The sequence below is a fragment of the Anarrhichthys ocellatus genome, unplaced genomic scaffold (assembly GCF_004355925.1).
Source record: "Anarrhichthys ocellatus isolate YVR2014 unplaced genomic scaffold, GSC_Weel_1.0 scaffold90, whole genome shotgun sequence".
Lineage (NCBI taxonomy): Eukaryota > Metazoa > Chordata > Actinopteri > Perciformes > Anarhichadidae > Anarrhichthys > Anarrhichthys ocellatus.
The window spans coordinates 845,663-865,769 of record NW_022280120.1 but is presented as its reverse complement, the minus strand read 5'-3'; the positions used below and the strand labels follow the sequence as shown (position 1 = coordinate 865,769).

The window sequence follows — 20,107 nt, the reverse complement described above, 5'->3', positions numbered from 1 at the left end:
CTAACGTCACCCCCTGAGTACGCGCTATAGGTTGCCAGGTTTTACTCGTATTACCCAAGTACATTTTACTTTGTTGTGTCAGGTAGTGCATTCAATACAGTAGTTTAGTAGCTATTACTTAGTGTGAATGATTAAAATGTACTTATAAAAATGAGGATACATAATTACAAACAAACACCAAGTAACACATTAAATAAAAGGTGATATTTTAAAGTAAAAGCACTGGAATGATAATTTCTTGTAAAATTTACAAAAATAATCGAGGTAATAATTACAGGGCCAAAAAGTCTTTTTTTTTCAGTATAACGAGTATCTCTATTACACAACGTTTAACCATGACGAGCCCCAAATCCACTCAACCTGGTTGGTTGGTTGAGTGGATTTGGGGGTAACCCTAACCAGCCTGATAGTGGAGAAAATCTAAAACGACTGCACAAGCCTACGGAGCAGAGCTGTGATAGTCGTTAGACCCTGGTCAGAGCTGGACGATGTTACGCCATGACTGGCAAGGACTTAGTGAAGGTTCAACTGATTGCATTTTTCAAGTAACTTGCCCAATTCTGCCATGCAGTATAATATTCAGCTTGACAGACATGATGATAGATGGCATTCTAAGAGAAAGGCTTATTATCTCTATTATCTCTTATCTCTAGTCTGCCTCGGGCTCCCCTCTCTCCACCAGCCAGAGGCTTGTGTTGTAAAGACACACAGCTGGGTCAGATATCCAAGTCAAACTTAAAAGGAAAGCTGTGTGCAGAGTGCAAAGAGCCACAGTCTTCTGTGAGGTCCTCACCTTCCAGGCTGTGCAGGGTTCAAAGCAACAACAAACAAAGAAAAAGGAAGGGAATGATGTGCCACAGACTTGGGTTGCAATCTTTATTATATTCTGAATGGTTTCAACTCATGCCAGCACCAGGGATTTGTGCCACTTTCACGCAACACAGAAATGCTACCATCAGCATAACAGACACTTCACTGAGAGCAACCTCTGTTACACTTTGCTTTGAAGTCAAGCCTCAATACACTGTGTGTGACTCAAGTGTGATTTGAGTCCAAGTCCCAAGTCTAAGTCCCCATCTCTACTATACTGTGGTAATGTTAACTTGTCAGGGAGTCACCAAAATATTCAAAGCATGCATATTCTGTAGTTTCAATAGTTTGATCCTGAAATCAACGAGCAGATACAATATATGACCCACAAATCATTAGTGTTATCCCGCCTACTGTATATATGTATTGGAATTACCGGAAAGCATGATATCATTATGGACATATTGTTCAAGGACAAGTGTCAGTGTCTCCTTATATGAACTCAGTATGGATGTAAAGGGAGTCTCTGATCAAACTAACCAAACATGGTTGATCAGAGACCATTTATCCAGGCACATCAAGTCAGGGGCAATTTCATTTGAAATGCTTTAAGTGTAACTTCACCCACAGGTGCAAGCCTAACTCCACCCACCCCATCATTTTGAAAATGCTAAACAAGGTGGTAAAAGGGGTTTTCAACCAATGAAATACAGATTTTTATACATTTGGAAAGAAATTCAATATTAACAATGATATAGCCAATATCAACACCAGCAGTGATGCATTTCATCACAGTAGTCATATCATTGAGTTTGCAGGTCGAAAAACACATGTAAGTGTGCAGTACATCTTTAAATAAAGCCAGATGTGCATCAGAATATTTCAAACATTAAGCAAGACATCAATGTGCTTCTTTTGTCAGACTGAAACGGAATAATGGGGGGCACTTTGCTGATGCCCATCTGACAACAAACCACTAGTTCTATCTGTCACTCTTAACATCTCTAGGCCCTGATCAGACAGTTTCAGCAGCCTGATGCAGCATTTTGTAATCACTTTCAACGAGTGAAGCGTTGTGCGCACTGCTTTTGCATTGCCGAGCATTGCGGGATGTTTTTCCGCTCTATGCGTCTTGCATTTTTGCAAGAGTGCCCTGAATGCCTCACGCTGAGAAAGATTAGACTCGGAGCGGAAACAAGGCCCAACTTCAGTGTGGTGATTTTTGTTGGATACCCAGAGCTGTATAACTTCACCAACCATAGTTATCATGATCAGCCTGAAGTGAAAGTAGCGTGGTATTTAAGAATTTGGGTAAATTCTTTTCATTAATGTAAACTGTACTATTAACTATTAGGAAGCTTTCAGTTCATGGTTTGTGTTGAGCTAACATTAGCACTCGCCAAGCAACAATAAAAAAAATCGGATATAAAAATGGCAGTGCTGTGCGCCTCACGTTTTCCACCTGCACAACATGCTCTGTCTGGTCAGGGCCTTAAGGCCTTTACACACCGGGGGGTGTAAAGGCCAGTTGTTTTTGTCAAAGGGAATACTTTTACACAAAATATGAATATTACGCAGCAAAAAGACGGTCAGGTTTTTTTCTCGCCTTTGCACAACGAATAAAGGCATGAACCAATCACGTTGTGTGGAAGAGGATGAGTTGCTCCTATATTCATAAAACAATAACACAAAATTTCGAACTGTGTTACTCCTTTCAACCTTGACAAAGGCAGAGCATACCAGATCTTACCTTTCACAATAAAAGCTCTAGTCATATAATATTCGCAGGCGAGTATTCAGCATTTTTGTGTCATGTATTCGTCACGCCCCCGGTGTGTAAAGGTCCTTAGTGTGCAGATGGTCGGTTGATTGGGGAAATAGTTAGAGGCTCAAACATTACAAGAATAAACAGACAATACATATCGTGCCCCGTACATTTCCTGTGTGGTACATGGTAAGTTTCTTTACTTGACTGGGTTCTTTACCAGAGGAATGTTGATTAGCATGATCACATATATAATTCTACATACAACATCTTATTATACACCTTTATTGTACATATACGTATTGTACGAAAATATAATTTAGAGCCTATATATATTGAAACACATTTCATATTCACAACACTTGGATACAGCTTAATAAAGGTCCCTTTACCTCCAATAAATCTCACGGAAAAGTGGAGCGTTTCACTGAAATGCTTTCAACGGTTACTGTTGAAACTAATGGAACAACCTAATAAAAAATAAAATAATATATTGGACGTTTCAGTGACTGCGACAAGTTGTGAATTCTTAAAGAATGTAATGTTTTAACAGCATGCGAGGTGGTGGAGTCGGATGGCAGACGCTCTTAAAGTGGCCTCCACATCACGCGGCATGGACACGTGTGAGCTCTACCAAAGTCTTTCATGGTGGACACAAGTGGGCCATGTGAACCATTCCTCAGCCGTGACCAAATAATGAAAAACATTGTCCACACCTGCTGAGCAGACACAGGCTGTTTTTGTGCAAGTAGCTTTGCGGTTATACCTCCGTCGGTCTGGTGACCAGGCACTGAGCAATAAAGGGATGCCTTATGTAAAAGACAAGTCATGTCCATTTTCTAGATCAAGAGCATGTCACTTATACGTCCATTTCAGGCCCACTGCGCAGAGATGCTGTCCTCTGGTCTGTCTTAGGCGCTGATAGGGCCGGCCTCTTCTGCCTGCTGGGAAAGAAACACAGACACTTCAGGCCATGTCTGATCAGGTGCTGCTGGTTTAGTCATAGTTCAAAGAACAACATAAACCAAAGGAACAACCTTTATCCAATTTTGAAAGTATTTAAATGAAAAGGACTGCATGTGAGCAGGTAGAATCTGTGACTCAAATCATTAATTGATGTCTATTAATTATACCTTACATTTTGCTCCAAACATGTATATTTTATAAACTCTAAACATGCACCGTTCAGCAGCTGAGAGTTTGAGAAGCACAAGCAAAGATTGTGAAGCACCTTTATATTAGTTTAATTTAGATCATTAGGCCTCAGATATTTCTATCTGACATTATTTTATTTGGTCTAGGAACATCAAACTCATTTACATCTGGGATGGTATTGGAGACCACCCTTCAGCTTCTACGTCCACAGTCGAAGAGGTGTAGACGAGAGAAAGTAGAGCTTTCTTGAGAAAGGGGGTGCAGCTTTATGCAAAACCACTCATCTGGATTATTTTATTCAACCTCATACTTTACAGAACTTACTTTATACTAGTTACTTACAGATTAGTTTTAATTATTCTTTATTTGAACTCGGTGCTATCTCAGCCGCAACATGATGTCAAATAGTTTGATACGAATCGCTGAATTAAACCTGATCAATTAAAGATTGAATGAATCAAAAAATGACACGACATATATAGACCTACCCCGCTTCTGTTGGTCTGAGAGATGTGGATTATATCACAGTTGCAGGCAGACAGCTTGTTATCCCTAACTATGACTAACCTTTATAGACTCAGATGTTTTTAATATATATATATATATATATATATATATAGATATATATATATATATATATATAGATATATATATATATATAGATAGATATCTATAGATATATATAGATATCTATCTATCTATCTATCTATCTATCTATCTATCTATATCTATATCTATATACAGGGACTTACTAAGACTAGGACTAACATATCAAGGAAACTTTTATTTGAGTTGTGTATTATAATTGGATGTGTCCTCAGGAATGTGGTTGATCTTAAGCGCACAGATGGGGTCACATAACATGGTAGACTCAGTCTTAACGGTCTAAGTGTTAAACGTGACCCCAACTCCATCTGGACTCTGTCCAGACACACAGAAACAGAGAGTCTCACCACTTAGTGACCTATGAAGGGCAAGAGACACCAGTTCCTGACAGAAGTTTATTAGTTCAGATTGTGTCATAGACATTTCCGTTTGATAAACTCTCCTCGGATGTCCGCTACACTTTTTAACATAAAATGAAAGGATAGGGTCAGATTTGTTCATATCCGTCTTTATATAATACTGTCATGCCCATTATACACTGACAGTCATTGACCGAGGACTGTCCCCATCTCTTATATTGGAGCTGGATTAGTCGGGGAACACAGGAGACAGGAGAGATGATTAGTGTCCAGCAACTGTCCGTATTGTTTAAAGATGGACTTGTAAAACTTGGAACCTATCCTCTCACTGGTATTGGAGGATAAACATTGTTACCAGCAGGTAAATATATATGATTTACGCCCGGGGCCACACTGCCTGCACGGGCAGCACGTGTGCATTGCAGAATCTTTTGACAGTAGACTGGCCATCACACCAGCGACATCACTACAGTTCCAATGTGAACATCTGTAGAATATGTCCTAGACATGAAAGATTGTTTCTTATTCAAAATAAAAAAGCACTGTAACGTTTTGTTTTCAATGGACAGAACCCCTTCATTTGATTACATAAGGCTTTTATTCTGAAATAGTTGCAGGACACTGTAGTGGAAAATGCAGTGACTTGCACGACATTAATAGAGTACCGGCTTTTAATTGTGGATTATTATTATTATTTATGATGTATTTTATATACACTGCCGTTCAAAAGTTTGGGGTCACTTAGAAATGTCGTTGTTTTCCCTGAAAACATACATGAAATGAGTTTAAATAGGAAGAAATGTCATTGACAAAGTTGGAAATAATGATTTTTAATTTAAATAATACTTTCAAACTTTTCATTCATCAAAGAATCCTCAATTTGCAGCAATTACAGCCTTGGCATTCTAGCTGTCAATTTGTTAAAGTAATGTGAAGAGATTTCTCCCCATGCTTCCTGAAGCACCTTGCACAAGTGGGATTGGCTTGATGGGCACCTCTTGCTGCTCCCACAACAACTCAATAGGGCTGAGATCCGGTGACTGTGCCGCTCCATGACAGACAGAATACTAGCCGACTGCTTCTTTGCTAAATAGTTCTTACATAGTTTGGAGCTGTGCTTTGGGTCATTGTCCTGTTGAAGGAGGAAATAGGTTCTTTGTTTCTGGCTATTTTGAGCCTGTAATGGAACCCACAACTGCTGATGCTCCAAATACTCAACTAGTCCAAAAAAGGCCAGATGTATTGCTTCTTTAATCAGCACAACAGTTTCAAGGGTTTTCTGATGATCGGTTATTTTGTTGAAATGATCAACTTGCATTAGTAAACACAGCTTGTCATTGGAAGACAGGATGGGCCTCTGTATGCCTATGTAGATATTTCATTAAAGATCAGCTGTTTACAGCTACAGTAGTCATTTACAACATGTCTACACAATATTTCTGATCAATTTGATGTTATTTTAATGGACAAAACATGTGCTTTTCTTTCAAAAACAAGGGGATTTCTAAGTGACCCCAAACTTTTGAACGGCAGTGTATATCTAATGTATTATAGCAATGTGGACACCACACGGGGGCAAGCTACAGCAGTTCAGCGAGGGAGCCGTCGTACGCTGCTCACGCATGCAGTGTGGCCCGGGCACCTGCATGCCAATTCCATGTGTGTTTTCAATGAGTGTTAACTTGTTGAGGACACATGTCCCCTGTTGGTATCGCCTAAAAAGAACAAACACTTGTGAACATTGCATGTTTTTTTCTCCCCCCGTGGTAGACTTACCTGTCCAAGCAGAAGCGGCTGCAGTGAGAGTCGGTCTGCTGTGTGCACACACAGCGCTGGGCCACCTCCCACCTCCTCCGCTGATCAGCCTCAGTGGAGCGTCTCCCACGCAGGGAGCCCTGGTAACTGGACATACCGTATGGTACAGTGTACCTACAAAAAGACACAGTGCGCTGAGTGACCAGACAGATAGGAAGCCCTGTACATTAGACTGACCACAGACTACAGTTTTTACCAGGCTTATAATGTTTAACACAGCGTCAGAGAGAAACAAATGGAACTCTGTGATGATTTTAGAGGCTTCTGTCAGTGGCAGACAGTTTTATACTGGACTCATTATATTGACAGTTGTTTCTAATAGTTTGTCCTCCACCATTGGGACAGAATATAGGAAACACCATTCAGAATAATGCACTCCAGTATAACAAAACAACAGACTGCAACATCTAACTTAACTACTAAAATATTAAAATAGTTTCTACAACTATTTAGCATAAGTTTTGCAATGATGATTTATCCCACAACTGTTGGATCTATAGATTGTAAAGGTGTACCTACTACACTAAAGTCAGTGTGTTTTGACTTCAATACATGTTTGAAAGTAATCGCCAGTAAAAGAAAAACAAGTTCAAAGTTTGAAAACTCCTTGAACTCATGATTCATGTTGTATGATGCCAGTAAAGTAATACGTGTCTATTTCAAAAACCCCACTACAACGCCGACTAACATCTGGCTTTTGTCTTCGTTGTAAAACACACTTCATTCAAATGACAGAAACGATACAACTCATCAAAACTGTCTCCGTTAGTCTTTCTACCAACTCTGGTTTGACAGTTTGAAAGAGAGACGGAATAAGTAAGAGATGTAAAAAGTACCACCACAACATTTCTACTGTTTACTAACCCGGTTTCCGGTGCATCCGTGACATAAAATGTGACACACCAGGGAAAAAAACAGTCTAACCTGTAAGCCTGTTGTTAGAGGGTTTACATGTGTTTAAAAAAAAAAAACAGGTATACATGCTGCTTTCGGTGGAAAAGTGGAATATCAGCCCCACTGTGATTTAGGCTGATTTGAACAAAAAGTAAGGCATGAGCAAGGCTCTGTTTTACTGTATATGAGCATTCATATGGTACAGGATATTGGAGGATTGCTTGGTATGTGTAAAATCGAGATTACTGCCTATTCTTTGTGGCCACTTATGGGTATTGTAACATATGAATCTCAGGTCTATAGATATTTGTATCTATCTACCTCTCTTATCTTTTTTGGGACAACAATGTCATACATACAACTTTCTTCAGAGGTGAAACTGAATTTAAGTGCACCCAAATGTTGGTAATAATTCCTCATTGTGCAATAAAAGTGTTAACATGCACAACTAGGGCAGGTAGAGTAGGTCAAAGCTGGACAGTCCATTAGCTATTCTAGTCTGGGTAATAATGGTACCATTCCCTTTTTTTCTCTTCAAAATAAGTCTGAGTATCTTGACAATGTTGGGAATAACATAGCCTCAAAAAGGGGGCACCAAGATGTTGGGAACGTAAAGGAGCATGTTTAGGTTATCAGCATCTAAGAAACTAAATTCTTGACATCAATAGAATTATTAATGTCAGTAACAATTATTAATGATCATTAATAATAACGGGGCACCACCCTGCGAACAGGGACCAATAACCAAACGATAAAACTAAGTCTCATAATTAGTGTTCACTCGCAATGTCAATAGTCTGAGTACTATTACACATTCAGAGTGAAAGTGAAGGTTTAAGTTCGAGCACAGACCACATATACAGCTATTATCACAATACACATGCACAAAGTAATCACAGACAGCTGCTCTTTAAAATATAACAGAGTTTATTACATTCTAATACCAATGATCTAGTCAACTAATATCTAAACTAACAACAACTATACATTCATGAGCACGCTATCTAAAATCAACAGACGATTGAAAAGAAGGGGGGGGGGGGAAGTGTGTGTGCGTGTGTATGTGTGCGTAAGGGGGAGGAGCGAGGGAACAGCTCAGCGACGTATGACGTATTTGGGACGTAGTGACGTCTCTCATGCGTGAGACTCAAAAATGGCGGATAGCCAACAGGAGACCTGGCGTCTATACGTGCCGGTAGCCGTTTAGCACGTAGCTAGATTAACTCAAAGCTATATGTGTGTGTGGGGATTAGTAAACGAGAAGGGAAAGGAACAAAACAAAATGAAATAAAACAAAAGATTAAGATCCTTCGCGCCGCGCTGGAGTACGGAAGATTGCGCTCTCAGCCAGGGGAGCAAGAACCGCGACTCTTTGTCTCAGCCGGCGGTTCTGACCTCCTGAACTGATGAGAAGCAACTTCGACCTCACTAGGCGGCTAGCTCAACACAGATCACGGTAGCATGAAATACACTAGCTTCTCCACAACCCCAACGATCTCAGCGACCGTTAGTGTCGGCGATTATTAAGCATACACCACGTTATAAAAATGAACAGTACTTTAAGCACACAAACAAGATAAAATAAACACAAATGAACCCTCTAAATCTGCCCAGAATCTATTTCGCCTTACGGTACGATGCAATCGTGGTGACTGAGGGGGGTTCTTCTGAGGGGTTCTTCTGAGCTTCGGTGGGCTCAGGCAGCGCGGCTGTGGGCCGCGGGAGGTGTTCTCTCGGTGAGAGAGAATCGCTTCGTCTGGATAAGGGATTTTCGCGTCCTTATGGCCGGAGCAAACGAGGCGCTTGGTGGAGAGTGGAAGTTGTCTCTCTCTCTCTCTCTCTCTGAAGAAGTCTTGCTTCTTCACTTCTGTAGGACTAAAACGGGGTTCACTTCGTGGATACGAACAAAGATAAAATAGACAGCTTGGTGAATTCGGCCAGCGAATATAAACTGTTAAACCTAGGATTTGGTTGAAAAGGGAAACAACGTTGGTGTGCTCCCTAGCTTGACGGAGGTCGAAGGGAAAAAGCATTGAGGTGGGGGTTGCAGGTAGTTTTGTAGAACAGTGGCTGAACCACAGGGGTCCTGGGGTGTCTTGGCTCTCGGCCAATTAGATTGCAGCGCTGCTTTCAGGTAACTTCAGGGAAGCATAGTTTTTTTGGGGGAGCAGGGTCGTCTGACCGGAGGTCCCGCCTCGGCATCCCTGCTCTCGTCCAATGAGAGCAGTGTTGCATTTGGGGGGAGGAAACTCACACCCTAATGTGAATTTCTCCAGAGTTGGGGGGTTTGGTGCTCAAACTACAATCAGGATGAAACCTTTGCTTGCAAAAGGGAAGGCCTGACTCTCTTTGTTCCACAGCACATGTCGAAGCCATATAGTCAGATCCCAACAACAACTCCCTTATTGGGTCAGCTGGAATACTTTTCCTCTGCGTCTCTTCCCCCATTGGACTTGTGGATGCTGCCACGTTTCCAGGTCTCAGCAGGTAGCTTGGTGAGCACAGGAGCACAGGAAGGAGAGATGCTTTGCTGCTCTCACAGCATGCATGTGGTGAGCTGCTCACATTGACTCTGCCCTTAAGTCTTGTTATTTTCTCTCCACATGGCTGTAAAGTGTTATGAAGAACAAGCTAACCAAAATGAAAAAAAAGTGAACATCACAGTGAACTAAAACCACATGGCACCACCTGCTACCTTTGGAGTACAGCAGTGGTTCTCTTGAACAACCTGGGCAATCAAACCCTGATGGTGTTGGAGGATCTTCAGGCGAACCCAGAACACCTCATCAGTGGCGAAGGCAGAAATCACAGCGAGGGTGGGCGCAGAGAACATCAGGTAAATGGACTTACAGCGCCTTTCTAGTCCTCCGCTTTGACGCTACATGTCATTCTACCATTCATACACTGATGGCAGGGGCTACCATACAAGGTACCACCTGCACACCAGGACTAACTAACTCATTCATACACCGCACGCACAGCTTACGGGAGCAATTTGGGGTTAAGTATCTTTCCCGGTGCCAGGGATCGAAGCGCCGATCTACCACAGCGGCCCAATCCAGCCCATCCAAGACCAACACATATGACATATGAGAAACATATGTTAACCAAAAAACGCCATTACGACTATACTTGCCTGAATGCACGTCATCATCAGAGGTAACGTTAGGCACCAACATGAACATTAACAACGTCTCACAGCCTGGCACAGCGGCCACATATTCACACACAGGTGACAGACGCAACAGCATCATTAATCAAGTGTATGGACAGAGGTTCACCGGCACCAACATGCCCAGTAACGTTAAAAATTACTCTTTAACATTGTGGCCACATAAACCACATAGATGGGAGCATACATCAGCATAAAACATCAGCATAAAACATCAGCATCCATCCATTATCCGTAACCTCTTATCATATTCAGGGTTGCGGAGGGGCTGGAGCCGATCCCAGCTGTCATTGGGTGAAGACTACTCCCTGGACAGGTCGCCAGACTATCGCAAGGCACCCATTAAACAATGTATTGAAATAGGCCACTACAGTCCTTACATTATAGATTGGCTTATTTGTAATGATTACAGCAGAAAACAAGGGGGCTTGACGTTGAACACTGACATGATTTCATCATAGTTTCCTTCAATGGAGAGCAGGGTCAAAGAGTTCAGTCCGTATGATGACCTGATGCCAGTTTTTATCCGACTGACAGTCGTTCAACAGTACAGCAGCTTGTTATGGGGAACCTTTGGGTGACCAGGGGCCACATGTCTTTATTACTTGGCTCTTGTTGAGGAGAAACCGGCGCAGGAGTCGGTCTTGGTAGAGAGTTGAGCAAAAAACATGTTATGAATTGCATTAGGGATTTGAGGCCACTGTCAAATAACCTTTAATACCTTGTTATAATTACTGTTAACATATGACATTGATAGTGGCAAACCCCTGACAAGTGAAATGTTATTTGTACTATCCCTCTAAATGCCGGGATTGCCTTCACTTATTACTCTGAAAAGGAATAAGCTCATACAGAGAAAGGATGGATCAGATTATATTGCCATGTGTGCCTGCGGACCAAATGGTATTGAGCAAAAGAATGCAATGTGCTTTTCTCACAGTTTGTAGTCTCTTTTGAACGCACTGCAAAACGTGCTCCCCTTTCAGGAGATTAAGGATTTTGAGGCAGGTTCTAAAAGGATCTGGCTTTGTTTAGCCAGTATCTGTTTAAGCATGACCGTTTATCCTGGAGTCCTCCTGTTGGAGGACAACATTTTGCACACTGATATAGAGATATCTGACTTTGTACTTGGCTTGCATATATCAATCATATATTTTTTTACCGATCAAAATTGTTGTAACTTAACTCCACAGATTTTACACATGAAGGTTGGTTTACTCAGTCAGCACTACTTAGCCTGGGGCTCTGGAGGAGCTTTCTAAAGAGAAAATAACCCTGCTGATGATATCAAAGTGTTGCAGAAACTACTCATCTTGGACAGACAGTACCATTTTTCAACCTCAACTTAACAGTAAATGATTTCTAGCAATCATTTTGCCAAAGGGAAACTGCAAACGAGGTAAATGAGAAACGGCACGACCTTTTCTGACACTCTGTCTTTCTGTCTGGAGGGCAAACCCGACACCACCTTGCTGTGATTTATTTTGTGAAGCTGCACCAAGAGCAGCATCAATCACATTTAATGATTTGTGATCGCCAGCTGCTGATAAGCTACACATCTGAAGGCATTTCTGCATTGGAATCTTAGGTCTGATCTTTACTTTTCAACTTGAGGTGGAGGTCAAAGGCCAGACACACCCAACCAACATCGAAGAACTGGCGGCGCTAAAGGCCGACTGTCAAACAACGGCCTAATAGGACGTACGTTCTGCATCTACCTGAGAGCAAAGAACTCTCCATACCAGGTGGAGGTAGTCTGTTCTCGGCATTCAAACCGGTCTACTGGGAAACCGGAAGACCTATGCGGATACACAAGGTGCTGTGAGGATACAAACGAAGCAGCATTTGCTGACCTTTTTTTACAGCCCTCTCACTTAGCTTGTTTCCAGATAGCCATGTTGTTGTGAAAATGTCCGCGTATCGGAATGATCAGAGGAGATGAACAATGAGAGGAGCCTTCTCTGTGTGCCCTCTTGTCTTTACTTGTTTGCTTGCTTTCCTCACCTCCCTTTCTCTTCTCGGGCACTGATTCGCTGAAGCTGAGTAGCCGATCGGAGTGACTTCTCTCACCACCGGTCTCCGGCACCCATTCAACATGATGAATCAGCCAAAAAAGCCTCCGACAAGGGCAGACTAGTGTCAACGGTGCAAGACACACTGCAACAATTAGGGCGCCAGACGCTCACCAAAAGCCCGACATGTCACGTGGCCCTAACACTATAACCCCAACCTTATACCGGCCTCGAAAGACTGTGGAGATAATAAAACTTCCTTCTGTGAGCTTCCATAGTTTTCATGAATTTAAAAGCTTTTATTGGTCTTAAAAAAGTTGCTTGCTAACAAATGTCTAAATGAGACGACTAAACGTCCTCACTAGAACACTAGTCCTCCTTAAGCTTAGTGGTGGTGACGATAAGTCATGTGACCGTGGCGTAGTTAGTTTATAGCCTCACTTTAGCGTTTTACTTTACCGATTGCAAGGAGTTTATTTGTGAAGATTATCTTGCTGAACAAAACGTGTAAGTATCATAAACGTTTGTTTGCCACAGAGTTTATTCTCTGCAATAATTCAAAATCCAATGGAGAAATCTAATTGGCTTTTTATGGAGGGAACCAGTGTGATGCTGACAGAGATACCTACAACAATACCTCATTGCTGCAGATCTTTATTCTGCAGTTTTTCCTCTAGCGCTAATTAAAATAGATATAACTGACATTAGGAACTACATCTAAATCAGTGACTGTAATACACACGATTTATATGTTGCAAAAGAATACTGAAAACTGATGATGTTTGAGCATACTGTTCTAGTACCGAGCGATGGGAAATCCAAAACTGTTGAATAAGAAAACTTTACCGGAGTAAAGTCTAAATGTCAACTTACTGTAACAGCTGCAGGTACTTTAGAAGCTGTACCCTAAGATGCATAAAGCCTCAGAACAAATATTCACCTTTTCACAAACAGGCTCCCATGTGAACATAGCTGTTCCATAAGATCCAGGGTAAACAAATCCTAATGTCAAAGGATGATTACTGAGCCCACATGGTAAAAAAACAAACATCTTCAATTCAAGTAAAAAACATGGTCAATTGGGAGATTTCTGTAAATTCACAATAAACATTTGTATATTTAAACTTAAAATCTCAGAAATCTCACAAAAAATATTTGTCTTAATGAAAGTTATGAACTGGGGAAGTTTCAAGCTAATGTCTGTAGTTACATTTTTTACCCTATTCTGTTTTCTCTAAATGAGTTGTTTCTCAGACTCTGATACACAAATCTCCACTTCAGCTCTTACATACACCAAACTTTGCACTTTCATTCCTCTCTATATTCTGAAGGTTTCTACTGAGATGTTTGTTCACACATCATTCAGAGCCTCATTTATACAACATCTTATTACTAAAAACATGCAGATTTTTTTAATGGCTGTTGACAGTATTTTCTGATTTATGGAGTGAAACAAAGCGATATCCAAAATTCCCTCTGTGAAAACTTCCGACTCCAATAAGTTATCAAAAAGAAACAAGAACATTGAACCTGGCTTCATGCAATGTTCAGATTTCTGTTCAGGAAATCAGCACATATTTAATAGAACAAATGGTTGATTTGCCAAGTCAAAACAGGAGCTACTGATCTTCTTTGAGACATTAGCAAACATACCAACCCTAAGTAACTCAGGAGAGACCTTTTGCCTGCAGCTTGATTCACACATAGTAGAACTCCCGGGCAACAAAGGAAGACAAAGACAAGATTGCGCACAGCTCAACGTGTTGCTGTGGAAAACACACGGCCTTAACACTGTAGGGCACAATGTCTCTGATTTCATCCAGGTATGTTTCTGTTGGTCTGACGTTAGGAGGTGTACGGGTTTGAATTTGCTTCCTGCACCATAAACATGTCTGAAATAGCTTCAGAAAGCGAGAGCCGCTAAACCTTCACTTAAAATCGAGATCTTCCCGATGGGAGTTCTGCATGTGCTTGTAGCAGCAGAGAAACTGTTGCTGCACTGCTCTCTGTCAGGCGGGCATCACCCAATGCAGGTGAGCTCAAAGGCACTTGAGTTTGCAGAATGAAGTGCAATATTTTGAGGTTTCATGTTTGAGGATTCTGAAGCTGATCTACAATAAAAACATGACAGGAACGCAAAAACGAATGCTGAATGAGTGAAATAAATGCTGATATATGAGGGGGGGAAACTGGCTTCCACCAAATCATTTCATGCCTTAAAGGGACAGTTCAACCCAAGAACGAAAACACATAATTTCCCCCTTACCTGTAGTGCTATTTATCAATCTAGATTGTTTTGGTGTGACTTGCGGAGTGTTGAGGATATCAGCCGTAGAGACTATTAACCATGAAACTGGTCTGTGGATTATCTTGAGGAACCAGCTCATGATTTTTCATAGTTTTTCAAACACCATTATATTGGAGAGAATCCCTACGGCCGATATCTCCAACACTCTGCAACTAACACCAGAACAATCTAGATTGATAACTGAAGGGTTAACAGAAACAAAATATGTATTTTTGATTTGGGGTGAACTGTCCCTTTAAAAGAATCAAGAGTGTTCCTTTAACAAGAAGATTAGAGATCATGACCTGACACCATATAGCCTAAGCCGCAGTAAAGCAACGCACAGCCCACAGCCGCACTATAAAGCCCTATAAATGGTCATGGTAACGTGATAGTGCAGCAGCAACAATAAGGCTCACTGAGGAGGACTCTTACTCTGGCGTGTTGATCCAGATGATGTCCAGGTGGCAGTAATACACACACTCCTTGTCCTTGTAAGAGTAACACGTGCACCTCTTGGAACGCCTCCTGGCGCCCGGCGGGTCGCAGGCGAAGCAGGGCTTCGCTCCACCGGTGAGGAGCAGTTTGACCGCGGCCGCCTCCACCTCCTTCCTCTCGCTCACATCTTTGCTAGATGAGGATCCTGCTGGATCATGGCAATTTGAGAAGAAATGTTAATAATAAATCAATTCATTTATTTATTTGATATATAATTTAAGATTATAAATCAGACCTCAGTACAAAGCTACAATCCTTGCGACCAATAAAGTGCTGATCCGACTGGTCGACAGGTCAAGTAGCATTGGCCATCTGATAACAGTTTCTACTGTGGATTAACTGAGGTAGGGCTGGGTGATATGGGCAAAATCAAATATCACAATATTTTTGTATCAAATACCTCGATATCGCTATTGTATAGCTGATTGTATAGTGCAGTAAGGTGGATATCATGACTAAGAGGGTAAAGGCAAATAGAAGAACAGCTCGAACATAGTTAACAGACTAAATTCAGAAGAGTAGGTAATTTTACAGTAATGCAGCCTTATAACGTTATTACGGTATCCAAAATCAAAGAGATATCTGGTCTCTTTTCACGATATTGATATGATACTGATATGTTGCCCAGCCCTTAATTGAGGTGATTTAAACAGTAAATATATCAAACAGGTCGCTGTGGGTAACTAGTCTGTGTTACACTTAGTTAAATGAGTTAAAAAGGAGAAAACCTCTTGGGCTCTTGTTACCTGACATGTGCATCTGTCATTATCTTAACAAGCTCGAGACTCAGTGATTAATCAGTTATTTGAAAATTGTAACACCTAATAGAATTATTGTCGTGCTGGTTTTATGATATTTTGTAATATGCAAACGCGAACTGTATCTGCTTCTTACTCTATGTGAACATCATTTGTGTAGAATAAACACAACAATAAAAAGACTACAGTCTCATACTACTCACCGTTTGCCAAAGACGCTGTCACCACGATGAGAAACAAAACTCCCACATCAACCGACGACACATTAGCCATCACACATGAAACATCAGAAAATGAAAATGTCAAAAAGTCCAAAGCGTCTCCCGTGAGCTCCTCAGGTCTCCTCAGAAAACATCCCGCATCAGCCGCTAACCGCCTGTAGAGATGCACTGCCGCTCCGCGTGTCTGGCGCTCACCTCACCCACACTCCGGGTTATCAGGAGCCCACAGCTCAGCGACAAGTCACCTGCAGTAGTCACGCGAGCTTCCTGTGGTGAGTTTTCAGAATAAAAGCGTCCCAGTCAAACGCCAAAGAAAAGGTTTGAGACTCGTGGGAAGGAGCTGTCCAGTTTTGCTGCAATTGACCGCTCACTTCCGGTCCATCATATGACATTAGCTGAAACCCAGACCGACAACCGACACACCCATAAGAACTCAGTGGTGGGCCTTCAGGGCCTGCAAGGCCTTCTCTGCTGGCCTAAACAGAATCACAAAGTTATAGCTATTTTATACTTTAATATTTTTCCTTAAATACACTACATGTATTATAATTTATAAAAATATTTTTCCCATCATCTTATTTTCTCATTGCACGGCTACTGTCTTCCTCAGTTGCTCTGCTTCCAGTGCAACTTGTTTTAAGTAGAGCTTTTATCCAATCAGATTTCACCTCTGTGTCTCTAGGTAAGAAGAGAGGCCTGCAGACTCACAAGTGAATCCCTTTGCAGTTTAAGTGAATGGGGACGATATTGTTGATTGTCATAGTGTTCAACCAATCAGATCTTTAGTTTGACATGTTGGGCGTATTCTTTGACGTGCCAGAGCCTGCTAGCTGGTCTACAAGTACTTGATTTGATGTGTTGGGCGGTGACGATGCCAAAATCTGCTGCCTCTGTCAAGCGGACATTTTCAGCCCTCAAACGCATTAAAATGTATTCAATAAATACAACTGGGGAGGCTCGACTGTCTTCACTGGCGTCCATGAATCGAGAAGGACTTCTTACTGGAACTAAAACGCACGGATGTACTGAACAACCGTGAGATTAAACTCTTTATTAACAAAGAAAGGAGGAACAGCAGCTAAATAGTGAACAGCAGCTCTGGTAAGTTAAATGCGTTTGTTTTTACATCTGCAGTAGCTTTAAGATGCTTGTTTATATATTATTATTTGTACAACTTGTTTTTATGAAGATTGGATTTTTGTTTGGTTTTATATGTGATAGGAACCATTGTTGCATCCAGTGTTGCTCTAGGGACATATTTAGCCGGTGCCAGTGTTGGCAACCTGGCGACTTTCTCGCTAAATCTGGTGACTTTCTAAACCCTCATGGCGACTTTTTTTGTCAAAAGCTACTAGTGACAAATCTAGCGACTTGTTCTGGTGTTATTGGAGACTTTTGTGACGTTAAAGGACTACCGTTCTACAGTTACTGTCGTGAACGAGCAGCGGGTGCTGCCCCTCCGCCGCCCCAAAGCTCACAGGTGGTAACTCGCGCAGCAGTCCCAGCTGCAGTCAGAGCAGAGAGGAGACGCACTCCCGGCGTATACTCTGCAGATAGGTGTTGGCTTAATTTTTACACGAAACAAATAATGACTGTCGCTGTGTTTCAGCTGCAGGACAGCAGTGAAGGCCCAGGTATAAAATGCACGGCCCGCCACTGTATGAACTGCAGGTAGACCAGGGTAACAAGTCTCCCTTAAGAACAATGGGCCTCAAGAACCACTGATACAAACGGATTTGTTCCTAAGAGGCGTATTTTGAATTTTCCCAAACACAATTTAGCAGTGGTCCAGACCTGTCGTAATAGTCATGTTCAATTAGTCTATTGTAACTTTTTTCACTAATGGTTACATATTTCATTACGTTGAAGCAATTTTGTGAAAAATCCAATATAAATTACACTTCATAATTATGGTGACCTTATCTTGTTTGACTCTGCAATTTGAACTATAAAATAATTCAGAACTGGCTATTGATGAAATTGTATAACACTACAATATCAACATTTCAAGCTGCAAAACAACTTGAATTATGCACTAATTAAAGGTTATTTTGTCTCTGTATATCAGGCAGCAACCTCCTGTTCTGCAGACTGAAGCTAATGCGGAAGTGTCTTAAAACGTGCATAATCTCTACTGACCAGATTTTTTTACCTCTCCTCGGGTTGCAAAAATAAGTCCAATTGCATAGAAGTCGATGAGAAATTGACTCTACTTCTCTCTTGATTTATTCCCTCAATAATAAACATTGTAAACATGAGTTTATGGTCTAAATCTCTAGTTTCAAGTCTTCTTCAATACAGCATGATGTTAATTTAGTAAATTATGGTCCATAGAGTCAAATAGACCATAAAGCAGGGTATGATTTAGGGCAGGCTTACTGTGATTGACAGGTCGCTGCCGCTAATAGAGCCGTATACGGCGACTTTAAGTCACTCCTTCGCATTCCAAATATGGTAACATTCATTGGTTGCAAAAAACAACATGGCGATGGCCGTAATCCAAGATGGCATCACCGAAATAAATCGCCAAAATCGAGGCTTCAAAACCGCAGTACACAAACCAATGGGTGACGTCACGATGATGACTACGTCCACTTCTTATAGTCTAAGCTTGTATATAATAAGGTCAGGGAGAAGTGTAACCAGGCGCGTCATGGCTAACTTACCTCTCATGGGTATGCCTTTGGAACAGAGCGGGTCTTTAGTCAGCTCCCTGATATTGGCAGACGGATGGTTCTTCACATGCATCTTGTTGCCTCACAAGTCATTTTGATCTATACTTTATTTTAAAATGTTCACATTGCTGTCACTTTAACTGCATGACACACACGCATCACCGCGGATGCTTCTAGCGTAGAATTCAAGCTAGCTAGCCACAGCAAGCTAAAGTTGCTAAAGGCTTATCGTAATAAAGTCAGCTAACTTTAGTTAGATAATAATTAAATAATGATAATAAACTTACTAATGGCTAGCTATTATGTTAGTGTGAATGTTAGATTAAGGTGTAGGAATACTTTCTCAGAAATCTAGCATTAGCATTGATGCCCATGGGGGGCTTCTTATTTAAAATAACCACAAGCTCCCCCTTAAGTTTGGGTGTCCTCTTGTGCGCACAGAGCGGCAGACTTGTGGAAGTGAGAGGACAAAAACAAACACTGTGTTCAAAGAAAGTACTGACAGCTGCTTATTCTGAGGACAGACAGGATGGATATCTGAAACATGATGCATCATTAATATAATAACATGTCAATAAAAACATCACACAGTAAGTGGTATTAGTTATAAATTTGTCTCTGCGTGAGAAAATGGACGTGTTGCGTGACACTGAGGGAAAAGCGTCTCACTGTAAAATGTGAAATTGGCATATGATAATCTAGTTTATCATCCAAGTGCCCAGATGTTGCCACCAACACAAAACCCCATCTGTCACCTGGATTGCTCTATTTACAACGGAGGTGACGCGTTAGCGTGCGCCTGTCTCAGGACCTCTAGTGCTAGCTGGAAGGCTAGCTAGATACTCATCCTCCATAATATGTAACGTTACGTGCCAGCAAACTAAGAAACAAACAGACGGGCATTGGAGGCCCGTCAGCAGTCATTCTTTCTGGCCCAGGTCTGCGCGCCCTTCCAACTTAGATCGGAGTTTTCCATCGCGTAAGTACACTTCCGTATCAGTTCGGGAGCGAAACGTTTGTCCCACGTTGATAACGTAAGAAGCGGTCTTTTCCTGTGTAACGTTACGTGCCAGCAAAATA

General features: G+C 41.5%; 1 protein-coding gene across 3 annotated transcripts; it reads right to left on the bottom strand.

Moving 5' to 3' along the window:
- Positions 1-872: 872 nt before the first annotated feature.
- On the bottom strand, positions 873-16,535 carry LOC116398778 (endothelin-3). 3 transcript variants are annotated; one of them, XM_031875395.1, is made up of 4 exons: positions 16,335-16,535; positions 15,311-15,521; positions 6,472-6,624; positions 873-3,519 (listed from the first exon to the last, which is right to left on the bottom strand). In XM_031875395.1, exons 1-4 carry the CDS (start codon positions 16,402-16,404, stop codon positions 3,435-3,437), a joined length of 519 nt encoding a protein of 172 aa, XP_031731255.1. In that variant the 5' UTR covers positions 16,405-16,535; the 3' UTR covers positions 873-3,434. The 3 variants fall into 3 exon arrangements, with proteins under 3 accessions (XP_031731255.1, XP_031731257.1, XP_031731256.1); XM_031875397.1 differs by having other exon boundaries at positions 873-3,516; XM_031875396.1 differs by having other exon boundaries at positions 15,311-15,518.
- Positions 16,536-20,107: the final 3,572 nt, after the last annotated feature.

Coding starts and splice junctions, on each gene's coding strand:
- LOC116398778 (XM_031875395.1), bottom strand. CDS start 16,404: ATGGCTAATGTGTCGTCGGTTGATGTGGGAGTTTTGTTTCTCATCGTG. Junction 6,625..15,310: donor ATCTGGATCAACACGCCAGA/GTAAGAGTCCTC, acceptor GTCTTTTTGTAG/GTACACTGTACCATACGGTA. Junction 3,520..6,471: donor AGCCGCTTCTGCTTGGACAG/GTAAGTCTACCA, acceptor TTTCTTTCCCAG/CAGGCAGAAGAGGCCGGCCC.